Source organism: Carassius auratus, chromosome 10, assembly GCF_003368295.1.
Source record: "Carassius auratus strain Wakin chromosome 10, ASM336829v1, whole genome shotgun sequence".
NCBI classification, from domain to species: domain Eukaryota; kingdom Metazoa; phylum Chordata; class Actinopteri; order Cypriniformes; family Cyprinidae; genus Carassius; species Carassius auratus.
The window spans coordinates 12,173,652-12,186,404 of NC_039252.1; the positions used below are offsets into that span (position 1 = coordinate 12,173,652).

General features: G+C 35.9%; 1 protein-coding gene across 2 annotated transcripts in view; it reads left to right on the forward strand.

The window, feature by feature from the left end:
* LOC113109878 (opioid-binding protein/cell adhesion molecule-like) overlaps positions 1 to 12,753 on the forward strand; it is a 167,635-nt gene that overhangs the window by 119,021 nt on the left and 35,861 nt on the right. For both annotated transcript variants that reach the window (XM_026273689.1, XM_026273688.1), the window contains one exon: positions 9,384 to 9,616. In XM_026273689.1, the coding sequence (XP_026129474.1) occupies positions 9,384 to 9,616 (233 nt within the window). The remainder of the gene's footprint in view (positions 1 to 9,383; positions 9,617 to 12,753) is intronic.

Consider the following 12,753-nt stretch of genomic DNA (forward strand, 5'->3'; position numbering starts at 1 on the left):
GATAACGCTCTGAGATTTTGCATTTAGACAAAAAAAAATAGTCTTTGTAAACATAATTGTGTTCATGTTCCGATTACCCAGCTTGGTCTAGATTTAAACAGAGAGAATCGGCCTCTGTACTCCTCTGTAAAAGGAAAAGCTTGCATGTTCTTTTTTTGCTAGAGTAATATTGACTGTTTCTCACTGGATTTCATTAGTGCTTGTAAAACATTTTGAATTTCTGTCACTCCTACGTTCTCACATCAAAGTGAGTTGAATTCAGTTACTCACCTATTGCAAATGTTAGCTGTGCAAAGAGTGTGTATTTACCTTTCCATAGTATTAGAATCATTTCCCTCATATGAACTCCCAAACCACACAGCTCATGACTTTTTTCTCTTTCATTCTCTCATTCTCTCCTTCCATATTCTTTCGTTTTGCTTTATCTTTTCTAAGAAAAAATAAAACTGTTAAGCCCAGAGTGCTGCTGCAGCCACAGTATTATCAGGTATCAGAATCGTATCATTGCAGCTAGATAAAGCAGAATTGAATCAGGCTGATGATAGACAGAAGTTGTATCTTGGCTTTATCAGTTATCTACATTCTCACTCTCACGCTGTGGGGACTTGTTTCTATTCATTGGTGTTGCCGGCAGTCATTCTGCCCCAGTCATGCGTATCTGGAAGACATTTTGAGCTGTCAACCAGAGACAGAGAAATGCACAGCACCTGTGAGAAATGGTCGGGAAAGGATGCAAATTTCTGAAGTACACAATGACAGAAAAATCACACAGGAAGGAAAGAAAAGACAACACCCAACTCTCTCTCTCTCTCTCTCTCTCTCTCTCTCTCTCTCTCTCTCTCTCTCTCTCTATCTATCTATCTAATGAATCATTGTAAACAAAGTCACTTGTTTTTATCCTGTGTACATCAGTGTTTTTGAATGAATCACTTCAGTGAAGTGAACAGTGATTTATTGACTCGCTCATAAAGTCTTGTCACTTGTTTTGCTCCTTCTTTCATTAAATCAATGTTCAGAACCAATGAGTTGAATGAATGAGTCCATGAGTCACTCATAAAGACGGTCACTTGTCGCCACCTACTGATGGAATCAATCATATACCGCGCAAAAAGACTCCGCCATTAATGCATAAATTAAAAGCCGTTTTAAAAGATTTGTAGTGCTTTTCAACTTTAACGATATTTACAAACACATAGTTTATAAATAGAGCACTTTTTCTAGTCTTTTAGAGATGTTGGATATTGGAAAACTATGCTAATTTGTTCAACGTGTCTGCAACAGCTGTTTAGGTTGCATTCATAATTTGGCCTATTGTTTAAAGAGCAAGTTAAAGAGCTATGATTCTTCTCCACTGATACTGGAGCACGTCAAAAGGTAAATTAAGGCACCAGTAAAAAAAAAAAAAAAACATACACTATCGTGCACAAATGTGTGAAGTCACTTTTTATTAAGTCTGTATTTGACTGATTGAGGGTTTAATGCTAGACATTGCAGATGGGGACATGAACATCAGGTGACATTGAACATCAGGTGATCTAGTTCCATTCGTACCATAAATGTGTGCAGTCTTGGGAATATGTTTGTGAGATTTTTTTTTTCTTTTCATATTTTTAGTACAAATGAACAATTCAGCTCATGTTTCTTTCAGAGCGCAACCTTCATTGATGTAATGTGCAATAATGTTGAAGAAGAAATAAAAGTCCAACCCTGCTTCTTCAAGTTCATGTGCGCTGGACTACGAGATCTTACTGAGCCAGAATAGACCAAGAATTTTATTAAAATCATTTATAAAGTCTTGAAGTCTATGACCATTTTGTGCGGGTTGGTTGAACATCACAAAGGCTGAAAATGAGCATGCAGCAATTAAACCTCTCTTCCGACTATTACCACAGGAACTATAAATAGATGTCTACAGACAAGGGTCCAGATAAAGAAAGGATGATCCTGGATATCTGTCTCAGGGGGAATTCTGTGGATTGTCATTCCATACAGCTCTTTTACTGCATGCTTCAGAGTTTGTATGGAGTGCTGGCTAAACCCCCTCAGGTTCCAAGACCAGAATCCTTTGTTTTGAGTCCAGCTGCCTGATTTCCGGAGGGGGAATTTCTTTTTTTGATCTTTAAATGAGACCTTGCCAATTCTTTTCTGGTGGTGGTGACCAGCAGTGCTTCATGCTGGTATTTTTGTATGTATAAAACCTTTGCGAGTGTGTGAAAGTGCTGTTGGCCATTTCTAAAAAATTTAAAAAGAAAAAAAAGTATATTTTAAGGGTGAATTTTCTTGACTATAGTTTTTTTCCCCGCACATACTGTGTTTTGCTTGATGAGAGGACAAACCAGTCTTTTAAGCATTATTTCTATATTAAATCTTGAGCATTTCAGCTTTGTTCCTCTGACCGACTTCATCCTTGCGTAAACGCTTCCGACTGATGGATTTTGTGTGGTTTGTAGCTTGTTTGAGAGATGTTGTTCACTGCATTTTCAGTGACTTGACCTTGCTTCAAGGCATATTCAACATCTCCTAGTTTTTCTCTCCTTCATGTCTTTCTACAGTTTTATCCTTTCAGGGTGCATTTGCTCTATGTTCTGTTTTAATTTGGCATTCAGTGCACAAAATAAAGAGAGTGAATATTTCTGCTTAGCAGTATGTCCTTCAAGACCTATCAAGAGCATTTATACCAAAATCATATATAATCTTACGTCTACCGGATGCGATGTGGATTGAGGTTGTATGCATATATCTCAATCACAGATCAATCAGCTTCAAGCTTGAGGTTAAAATTGAACGAATAAGCAGTTGAAAATAAAATATTACTTTAAAATACTTTTAAGTTTTAACTTGTGTGTGTAAAAATAATCTAGATATTATTATTATTTTTAGTATACATCACTGCTTGTTCATTTTATTTTACATTTTTCTTTTTTATTATTATCTCCCTATCAAATAGGCTGTTGAAAGTCTGTGGAAAATATCTACACTATACATTCCATGTTTATTCCTAAATCTGTTTTTGGTTTCGGTACCTTTTTTAAATTCTTCTTTTTATGTTGTTGGTGTTGTCTACTGTAATTTTTTCCATCTATCACATAAAAAAAAAATGTGTTTGAAAATAAAAGATTATAAGGCTAGAAACCATAGACAGTCAGAATTTGTTTAAATAAACAAACAAAAAAGTCAAATTACTAAAAATAAAATCACACATTCTCTTTACAATGAGAAAAATTATTTTAGAATTTTATTTCAGACTTGAAGTGAATTTCTGTAGCTTAAATATAATGTAAATGTCATGGGTTCTATTCTATTGTTATCGTAGGCACTTCTAAATACCGTGAATAATTTCATATATCAAATTATTCCGAATTTGGAATGCATTTTAAGAATACTATTCCCATTAGCTGGTCAAAATGCACAACACTGCTGTATGCTGCTTGAAAGAAGCGTGTGCTTTGATGTAAACAAGCATGCATGCGAACCACGTGGAGGAACACATGAGAGACGCACAGAATAAAAACACATTCACTTTCTGACAGCAGATGGTGCTAAACTGCAGAAAATGTAGCCTTTAACCTAGAAACCCCATAAATAAAGCAGCTACTTGTTCATCGCAGTGCCAAATACTTAAGTATGTATGCATTTAGCAGATGTTTTTATCCAAAGCGACTTACAGTGCATTCAGGCTATAATTTTTTTACCTAACATGTGTTCCCTGGGAATCGAACCCTCGACCTTGCGCTGCTAATGCAAAGCTCTACCACTTGAGCCACAGGAACAGGAATAGCCTTTTAAGTCTAAATACTTAAACTTAATAGGCTATTTATTTTCAAACAGTTTTTTTATTTATTATTTTTTTTACCTGGACTACATCATGCCCTAGAGTTTTGATTCTGTATTGTTAATTCACACGTTACATTAAGGCTACATTAGTTAACATTAGTTAATTCATTAGTTAACATAAACTGCCAATGAAAAGTTATTCCGAACATTCATTAATCTTAGGTATTCCAATATTTTATAACGCATTGTTAAAATCAAAAGTTGCAACTGTGTTGTTTAATGAGATAAAATGAACTAAGAATTATTTTATTTATTTATTACATATTACATATTTCTATTTATTTTTATTTGTATCAAAGATTAATAACTTCTGTAACAAATGTAGCTATTGCACATTATGAATGATACTGGTTAACTAATGAGGTCTTAATGTAAAGTGATACTTATTGGTCTTTCTAGTTCTTTTGCACATTAATATGTGTAAAACTTAACTTTATATATTTTTTTCTGTATTGCTTTATTGTATTAAAATGTTTAGTTATTTTTGTTATAAAAAGTTATTAAACCTTTATATATTTTTTTCTGTATTGCTTTATTGTATTAAAATGTTTAGTTATTTTTGTTATAAAAAGTTATTAAACCTGTTATACTGTATTATGACCCCTTTTTGAAACCAAATGTCAATACCGTGATAATACAGTATACCATGATAAAAGCATGAGCAATTAATCGCAACAGGAAATTTGATACCGGCATATCCCTAGCATAAAGTGATAAAAAGGTAAACAGATTATTAGCAATATGTTTTTTTTTTTCTGTTTGAAGTATTATTTTCCATCCCAATGTGCCGTTGGCCTTCTCTAGCACAGATTCCAATGCACCTACGGGTCTTTGATGTGGAGATACCACTGTGTGGGACAAAGCAAACGGCAGCATTTATCGAGCTTGTCTGTCTCTCGTGTTCTTGAGTGATGGGCCAAAAATGGCACTTTCTCTTCATACTTCTGCAGGCCATTCATCCACATGACTAGTTACCTATGGAGGTGGGCTGAGGCCTTCAGACGGATCCTCTGAGGACTGACACAAATAGAATGTTAGTGCATCCACCTTGAAAGCAGTGACAAAAGTGGCAATCACAAGTGGGGGTCTGTACTATTGTACTGTTATTTCAATTCAAACGAGGGCCACGGCTCACTCAGGAGACTTGAATGAGGTACAGAAAAGCAAACGCTTTTTTTGCTTTTGCAGTGGGAAAAATTTTGAAAGCATCTGCAGGAAATACATAACACCCATAACATGTTTTTGGAAGTCTCTTGTGCTTTCCAAGGCTGGCATTTACTTGATCAAATATACAGCAAAAGCAGCAATATTGGGAAATATTATTACAAACATATTATTACATATATAAAAATATTTCATTTATTATTTTTACATTTTCTAATGATTGGAAAGCTGTATTTTGTTCTGGTTTAATATGTTTATGGACTTTGATACATTTTTAGGATATATATTTATTTATTTATTTATTTATTTATTTATTATTATAATTTTTTTTTAAACCGAACAAAAGAACAGCATTTAGTTGAAAAATATATTTTTGTAACAACGTAAAAGGCTTTACTGCCATTTTTTGATCAGTTATTGCTGGAAAAAAAATATTTCAAAGCCTTTACCTTTTTTTTCTACATGTAATCAGGAAGTCAAAGTTTGGCTGATTAGCTGGTTATTTTCTGGGCACAAAGCATGTTTTAACTTAACATCCATAAAACACAGTGTATTTTGACAAAATACCATTTTGACATAAATCATATTATGTTTTACCACTGACCATTTTTGGAGTGTTCTTTGGAGTCTTGCTGAAGTTATTTGCCATTTCACCTATTTATATATATATCCCACATTCTGCTTATCCCAGTATGAAACTTTCGACACTGCTGTCTGTGTCTGGTTGAGGAAATCATTCCTGTTTCCCCTCTATCTGAAGCCCAAACCATTCATTGCCCCTGGTGTAATGGCCTTCATCAGTCTCCCATCACATAAAGCCTGCCTGTCATTAATCTCACCCTGAGACCACATGGCCGTCTGCCGACAATGATCTGCAAGCACCGAATCCCCACAGCACAGTGTCTCACTGACCTACTCATATCTTAAAAAGGCACAGCAGCTAAATGAAAAATATGGCAGGTGTCATTATATGAAATGGCCTCTCATTGTCATCACCCAAAATTTTTATTTTTTTGTGCGCTATGTTTTTGTCACAGATTTAACCCTTATTTGTAAGCTTTCCATTGATGTATGGTTTGATAGAATAGCACATTATTTGGCTGAGATGCAACTATTTGAAAATCTGGAATCTGAGGGTGCAATAAAATCTAAATATTGAAAAAATCACCTTTAAAGTTCTCCAAATGAAGTCCTTAGCTATGCATATTACTGATCAGAGATTAAGTTTTGATATATTTACATTTACATTTAGTCATTTTGCAGATGCTTCTATCCAAAGCGTCTTACAATTGGGGAATACATAAAGTGATTCTTCATAAAGAGGCAAATAGACACAGGAAGTGCTTGTAAAACCAAGTTTTAGACATTGTTCAAATAAGTACAAGCTAGAAAAAGAAGGAATATATTTATATATTTTTAGGAAATTTTAAAAATATCTTTATAAATAGTTAAATACCTTTACTTAGCATGCTAATGATTTTTGGCATAAAAGAAAAAAAAATCAATAATTTTGACCCATATAATGTATTGTTTGCTATTGCTACAAATATACCTGTGCTGCTTATGACTGGTTTTGTGGTCCAGGTTTACATTTAAGTTATCAGTTTTTATTGATTTTAAGCAAGAGAGTTGTTAAGAGTGTTAAATCCTCAACTCTAGATCTAGAATCTGTCAGAATATACTTATTATAGGATTTTTTAAAAACAAATTGATTAAGCAAACTAGTATAGACCAATCTTTCTATTTATTTTAGAACATGCTTGAGTTGAGAAGATATTTCTTCATATAAACGATCTCCCACCAAGGTGGCTGAGAGTCCATTAGGCTGAAGTGCAAGGGACTGGTGTGACAGAGTCATTAGTTCACTGAATGAGGACTGATCTCAGCCTGTCAATGCTGGATAATGGAGGCTCTGCCTTCCAAGAAACACCTCTTACTTTTTAGCACAGGGTGAAAAATAATCTATATGTTTTTGCTGTGGCTTTAAATTTAAGTGACAGTCATTTTTAAGCACAGCGAGGGTGGTTTTCTTTTTAGCATATTGCATTTATAATGGCTCCATTGGTTGATATGCATATGTAAATGTGTGCGCTGGCTGTTTGATATGGATCATTATGAATGTATGCATGCTGTTTGATGTGAAGCATATACAATGTGATGACATTGCAGTGTTCTGTGTGACCTGCTATGGGATAAACATAAATATTTGTATGTTTTAAAATTCAAATCAAGTCTCTAACTAATTTTGTAGCAGTTTAATTGTTTTCAAAATGTGTGATCACCTTTCTTAAACTCTCAAGTAGAGACAAAGTTTCTGTTCAAATCACTTTTCAAATCAAACTTTTTTGCTTTATTTTGTAGGACTTGCACCAGTTCTCACAGCCACTATGGAAACTCATTATCTTGCATATTGCTAATCTAATCTGTCACAGGCAGGCGCAGAAATTCCGAGCACGCAATCATCTGTCCCACAGCACCCCTGGAGCAGATGAGGTGTTAAGCGGCCTGCTCAGAATGGCCAGAGAAGGTGCCCACGGTGGGATTGGAACCATGACCTTCCTATACAGTGCAAGCCTTTCACCAATAAGCCCCTTAAAATGTAACTTTTGAACAGAAAATTAACTTTTGGCACAGCCTCCATGTTTTCCCCATCATGCTAATGTCATTATTTTGGTGTTTAAGGCTCAGTTTGTCGCTCTCAGCCAGAATAAGGGTACAAATCCACACACTTATCAACTAGACACATATTGGAACATGATGAATGGTGCGGTTTGGAAGATGGAGGGTGCTGGGTACAGAATTAATGTTCGTAATAACATCTAGGGGACCTTCTTCTGATAGTTATGAGAATTTTTCAGTATGGAGGGGAACGCTGGCATTAAGTTAAGGCAAATTAGGCCCCATAGCACCAAAACATTACAATATGAGCAGTAGGTTCTGCAACACTTTTAAGGTGTCAAGGCCAAGCACAGAGTGGCTATGGGGTTATTTTTAGACTGAAACTTAAAAAATTCCATTGGATTGTTCAAATGTGAACAGCGATTCCCAAGCAAAAACTGCAGAGCATGCATGATTATGGACCAGAGCTTAATCTTGTGGTTTTCTATGGTTCAAATCCTCTGCAAGCTCTCTTGCGCTCCAACACTCTGCATAGATTAACAGAGTCTGAATGAGCTTTTCCCTTTGAAGAATATCCTGAGAAAGCATTCACTTCACACTTGCAATTGTTGCCCTCCAGATTTGCCAAAAGAGCGCTCTCTTGTTGACTAATTTTCAGAGCCGAGAAATTCACCAGTAAAGGGTCTGATAATCCATTTACTGATTTTGACCTTGAGCGTGAAGCCCTCTTAAAGACTAATATGAATTACTGCAGTGTTTTGGCATGCTGACGTGAATGGTTTGGCAGTGGCATTTTGAAAATACTCAATGCACCTTGTAAAGTGTCATTGATGAAAACCATGTCAACACAGCACATTCTGTGCCATTGTAATATCAAATAACTATTGACAAATAAAGCAAATGCCAGCTAGAACATCAAAAATTAACACTATGAAAACAGTATTTTTTCTCTCCCTTTTTGTACACAGCTGTGCATGGGATTGCAGCCTCAATTTTTTTATATATAGCTCTGTCTTTCAATTAGTCCTAACCTTTAGAGCCGTCACTCAAAAGTTTAGAAAAGGGTAAAAAAGATAGGTATAGCGAACGCCTCTAGGTCTGCAGTTTTAAGAAATGTCCTTTCCTGTGAAGGAGACAAATGTAGTGTCACATCCAGATTCTTCTGAACTGAAAGTTGGCTAATGCCCAGAATTGGCCTAATTTTTCCTCAAGGCTATTTGAAATGGATGAGATTAAAAGCTATTGTAATATTCCAACTGGTACCCGAGATCTGAAATAGAAAAGAATAGAAAATGAACAGATATCTGTTTATATTACCTGTTGCTTTTATATTCCAAGCAAGCTGAAGTGATATTGGGGCATTATGATATTTCTCCAGTAAAGTCTGTTGAATTGAAGGTTAGGCTCGGGGTTTGGACTCCAGTATTGCATATAGAATATAAATCGTTTTCTTGGCTTTTTCTTCAAATAGAAGTTAGCTTGACCCTTTCCTTTTCCTATAATAAAAAATGTAATACAAATTAAAGAATGTGTACTAGCTGATAATTGGACATGCTATCCCAACATAACTTCCTCATTTAAATGATAACATTTTACCTTTAATTTAAACTTTAATCAAAATGTATCCAACTCATTTCAAACTACAAAGTTGTTAAATTGCTGTGATGATGCCTTCTAGCCCTGTGCACCCTTGTGGATCCTATTTTTTACTTTAACATATGCAAGCAATATAATTTATCCTCTTCTGTTTGTGTGTCTTTCAACAGGTGCAATGTGGACAACAAAGTATCGCGGGTGGCATGGCTCAACCGGACTACTATCCTCTTCACAGGGAATGAAAAATGGTCGTTGGACCCCCGGGTGGTCCTGTTAAACACAGCAGTCACCGAATACAGTATAAAGATCATAAACGTGAACTTATACGACGAGGGGCCGTACGTGTGTTCCATCCTCACGAACAAGAAACCAGAATCAACCAAAGTGCATCTCATCGTACAAGGTAAATCTTGAGAGGATTTTTCACATCTCTTAAAGTGAAATCTTTACATGATTTAATGTGCGGATGAAGAAAGCATGTCGAAAACCAGCTTCGTGTTGGTTTGGGATTTTGTTGACATTTCGGTTGGGTAAATAACGGTTGACAGACAAGTTTGATTCTCCTTTTCTAGGCTGATGTAATTAAACGAAACTCAGCAGATGTGACTCCTGGTGATGAAATTGGGATTTAATCTGGGTGTAATTTCAAAATCGTTGATGGATATTGATTTAAGACATGCAGCCCAGAGAGCAACGGAAAAATAGAGCAGAGGCTTTGTTTTCTCTTCACTAAATCAAGTGTCGATACCCAGACCTTTGTCGTGATTTACAGTGCAGTTGATCGCTTTCATATTCATGGTCCAAAAAACAATTAACGCTGCTTGTAGCCAAATCCATCTTGGTTTGGGGTACACAAATCAGATATGTGCCAAAACCCAGTGACGCCATTTTTATCACGTTCTTCAGACCATCTGCGGAGTCAGAAAAGCATCAGAATATCCCATGTTTCTGAGGAAAAAAAGTGTTTTGGTTAATAAAACAGCTCCTTATCAAATGCTCATTAACCTTTAGTACTTTGTCCTGACACTAATTACTGCAGGCTTAAATAACTGAACAAATAGACCAAAGTAAGGTGCTTATTTTTTTCTGATTAGAAACACAAAGCACAAATTGGAGTTTGGCTCGCCTGTTCAGTTCCTGCTTAACCTGCAGTTCAATTAATTCTAAAGTCTTCATCCCAGTTTTAATAAATCAGTCATTTGCCTCCCTTGTTTTGTCATGCAGTTCAACACTCCGCATCTGCATGGCACAACATAAGCATGCCTGAGCAGGTGTTGTGGCCCTCAAAAGTGCACTTAAGATATCGAATTGTTTGCAGCAGGCCCCCTTTCCCTTACACCCCATAGTTGCATGCTGAGTGGTGTACAATTTCAGCCTAGTGTTCTTGAGAATGGATCTGAGAGCTTTCTGAACAGATGGGGTCTTGGTGTGCCTTTACTGTAATGCTTTGTCTCAGCTTTGTTAAATCTTGCCACTCTCAGCTAAAGTCTGCCTACACAAACTGTAGCGCCCTGTCTATTTCTGATATCAAGTGTGGCTGTATTCCTCTTAAACTCTGAGCCTCTGAAGCTTGTTATTGCATAAAAATTCGAAGAGCACCTACGGTATCATTCTCAGATATCTCACTTGACATCTGCATGCTTGTTTTTAAGTGTCCTAACATATTTCACACTTGCTCCTGTTCCGGTTTTAGGTCACTTATTAGCATTTTCTCGAACGGGACAGTGTGTCATTAGATTTCACATTTGCCGTCCTGTAGCGTATCAGGGCTACATCTATTTATGTGGTTGATGACTGCAGCTGGTGGTACGTGTCTCTGTTAATGGCCTCATCATCTTCCACGGTATTGATCGAATGCATCGATCAGATGCAACGCGAGAGGAGACATGCAACGCGTTAGCGTCCAGCGCAATTTGAAACCTGAGGTTTTCCTCTGATCTCCTTTTTTGAGATACACAAAGCATTATTCTTATAAAACCACTACATGCAGAAGACAAATGAAGGTCATTATAGTCTAAGGAGGGAAACATGTTTTCATGTTATGTACTTGCATTTAGAGGGGCATTGCTGCTGAAAAAAATCTTCTTAGGCTGCCGGAGTATGCTTGTTTGTGCTGGTACAAAAAATGCAAACCTTGCTAGTTAAAGGAATAATTTGTTAACAAATGAAAATAAGCTGAAAACGTAATCACTCTCAGGTCTTCCAGATGCGTTTGTTTCTTCATCAGAACAGATTCAGAAAAATTAAGCATTACATCACTTGCTCATTAATGAATCCTCTGCATGGTGTATGGGTGCCGTCAGAATGAGAGTCCAAAAAGCTGATAACAAAAATCACATTAAACCACAAGTAATCCACACAACTCCAGTCAATCAATGAACATCTTCTCAAAACACAATGTGTTTAAAAAAAGCGTCATTGGGACATTTTGAAATTCAAACCACTAGCCTATACTTCCCATAAATTATGAGTCCTTTATCTATAATATAGGTTTTTTCCAGTGAAAAATTTGTCTTGAAATGTGCACAGATCAAGCACCGTTTGCAAGAGAAATATTCCAAAACAGTTGTAAACAAATATGTAAGTACATTTTGATGTGATAGGACAACAGTGTAAAGAGTGTTTAATTGAATGAATTGTTATTATGAATTATGGACTGGTATTTTGTAGGGATTTAATGATCTCAAAATCTCACAATAAGATGATATTGTGAGATTTGTTTCATACAAACGCATTCGTGTGGATAACTTGTGAGTTGTTGTGATGTTTTATCAGCTGTTTGGTCACTCTGACGGCACCCATTCACTTCCATTGGTGAGCAATTAATGTGATGCTACATTTCTCCAAATCTGTACCGATGAAAAAACAAACTAAAACTTGGATTGCCTGAGGGTGAATACATTTATCAGCAAATGTAATTTTTGGGGGGTGAAGTATTCCTTGTAAGCCTAGTGGGATACATTAGTAACAAACTATCTTTATGAATGAACTTGTTTGTAGATGTTGACTTGAGTCATTTCAGGGTACATTTGAACCTTCTGTAAAGAACAATTATTGTGATAGCATGTACTGTAAGCTTGTTGATATGAAAACTCTGTAGAGACAAAATATTCATCAAGTTTTTAGGGAAAAGTAATCAGATATGACTAAATATGATATTCAGATGCAGTTTCAGCCTCTTCAAATTGTGAATAAAAAAATTATATATATATATATATATATATATATATATATATATATATATATATATATATATGTATATGTAAGCAGGCTAATATGAGACGGGTGAATAGGTCCCTGTTTTGGACTATTTGCATATTTGTGCTGTGTATAGCACATTAGCTTGTTTCAAGGTCACAGGGTAGTGAGATCTGTTATGGTTGAGTTCACAAAAGACCTGTTTTGTCTCTCTCAGCTAGCATCAAAAGGACAGACATACACAGGTGGTGTGTAGACTGAATCTGGCTAGAATGGGGCTGTTGAAATGCTCTCGCTTGCAGCCAATTTGGCCATGTATTCTCACTGAATATTATCTCCAGT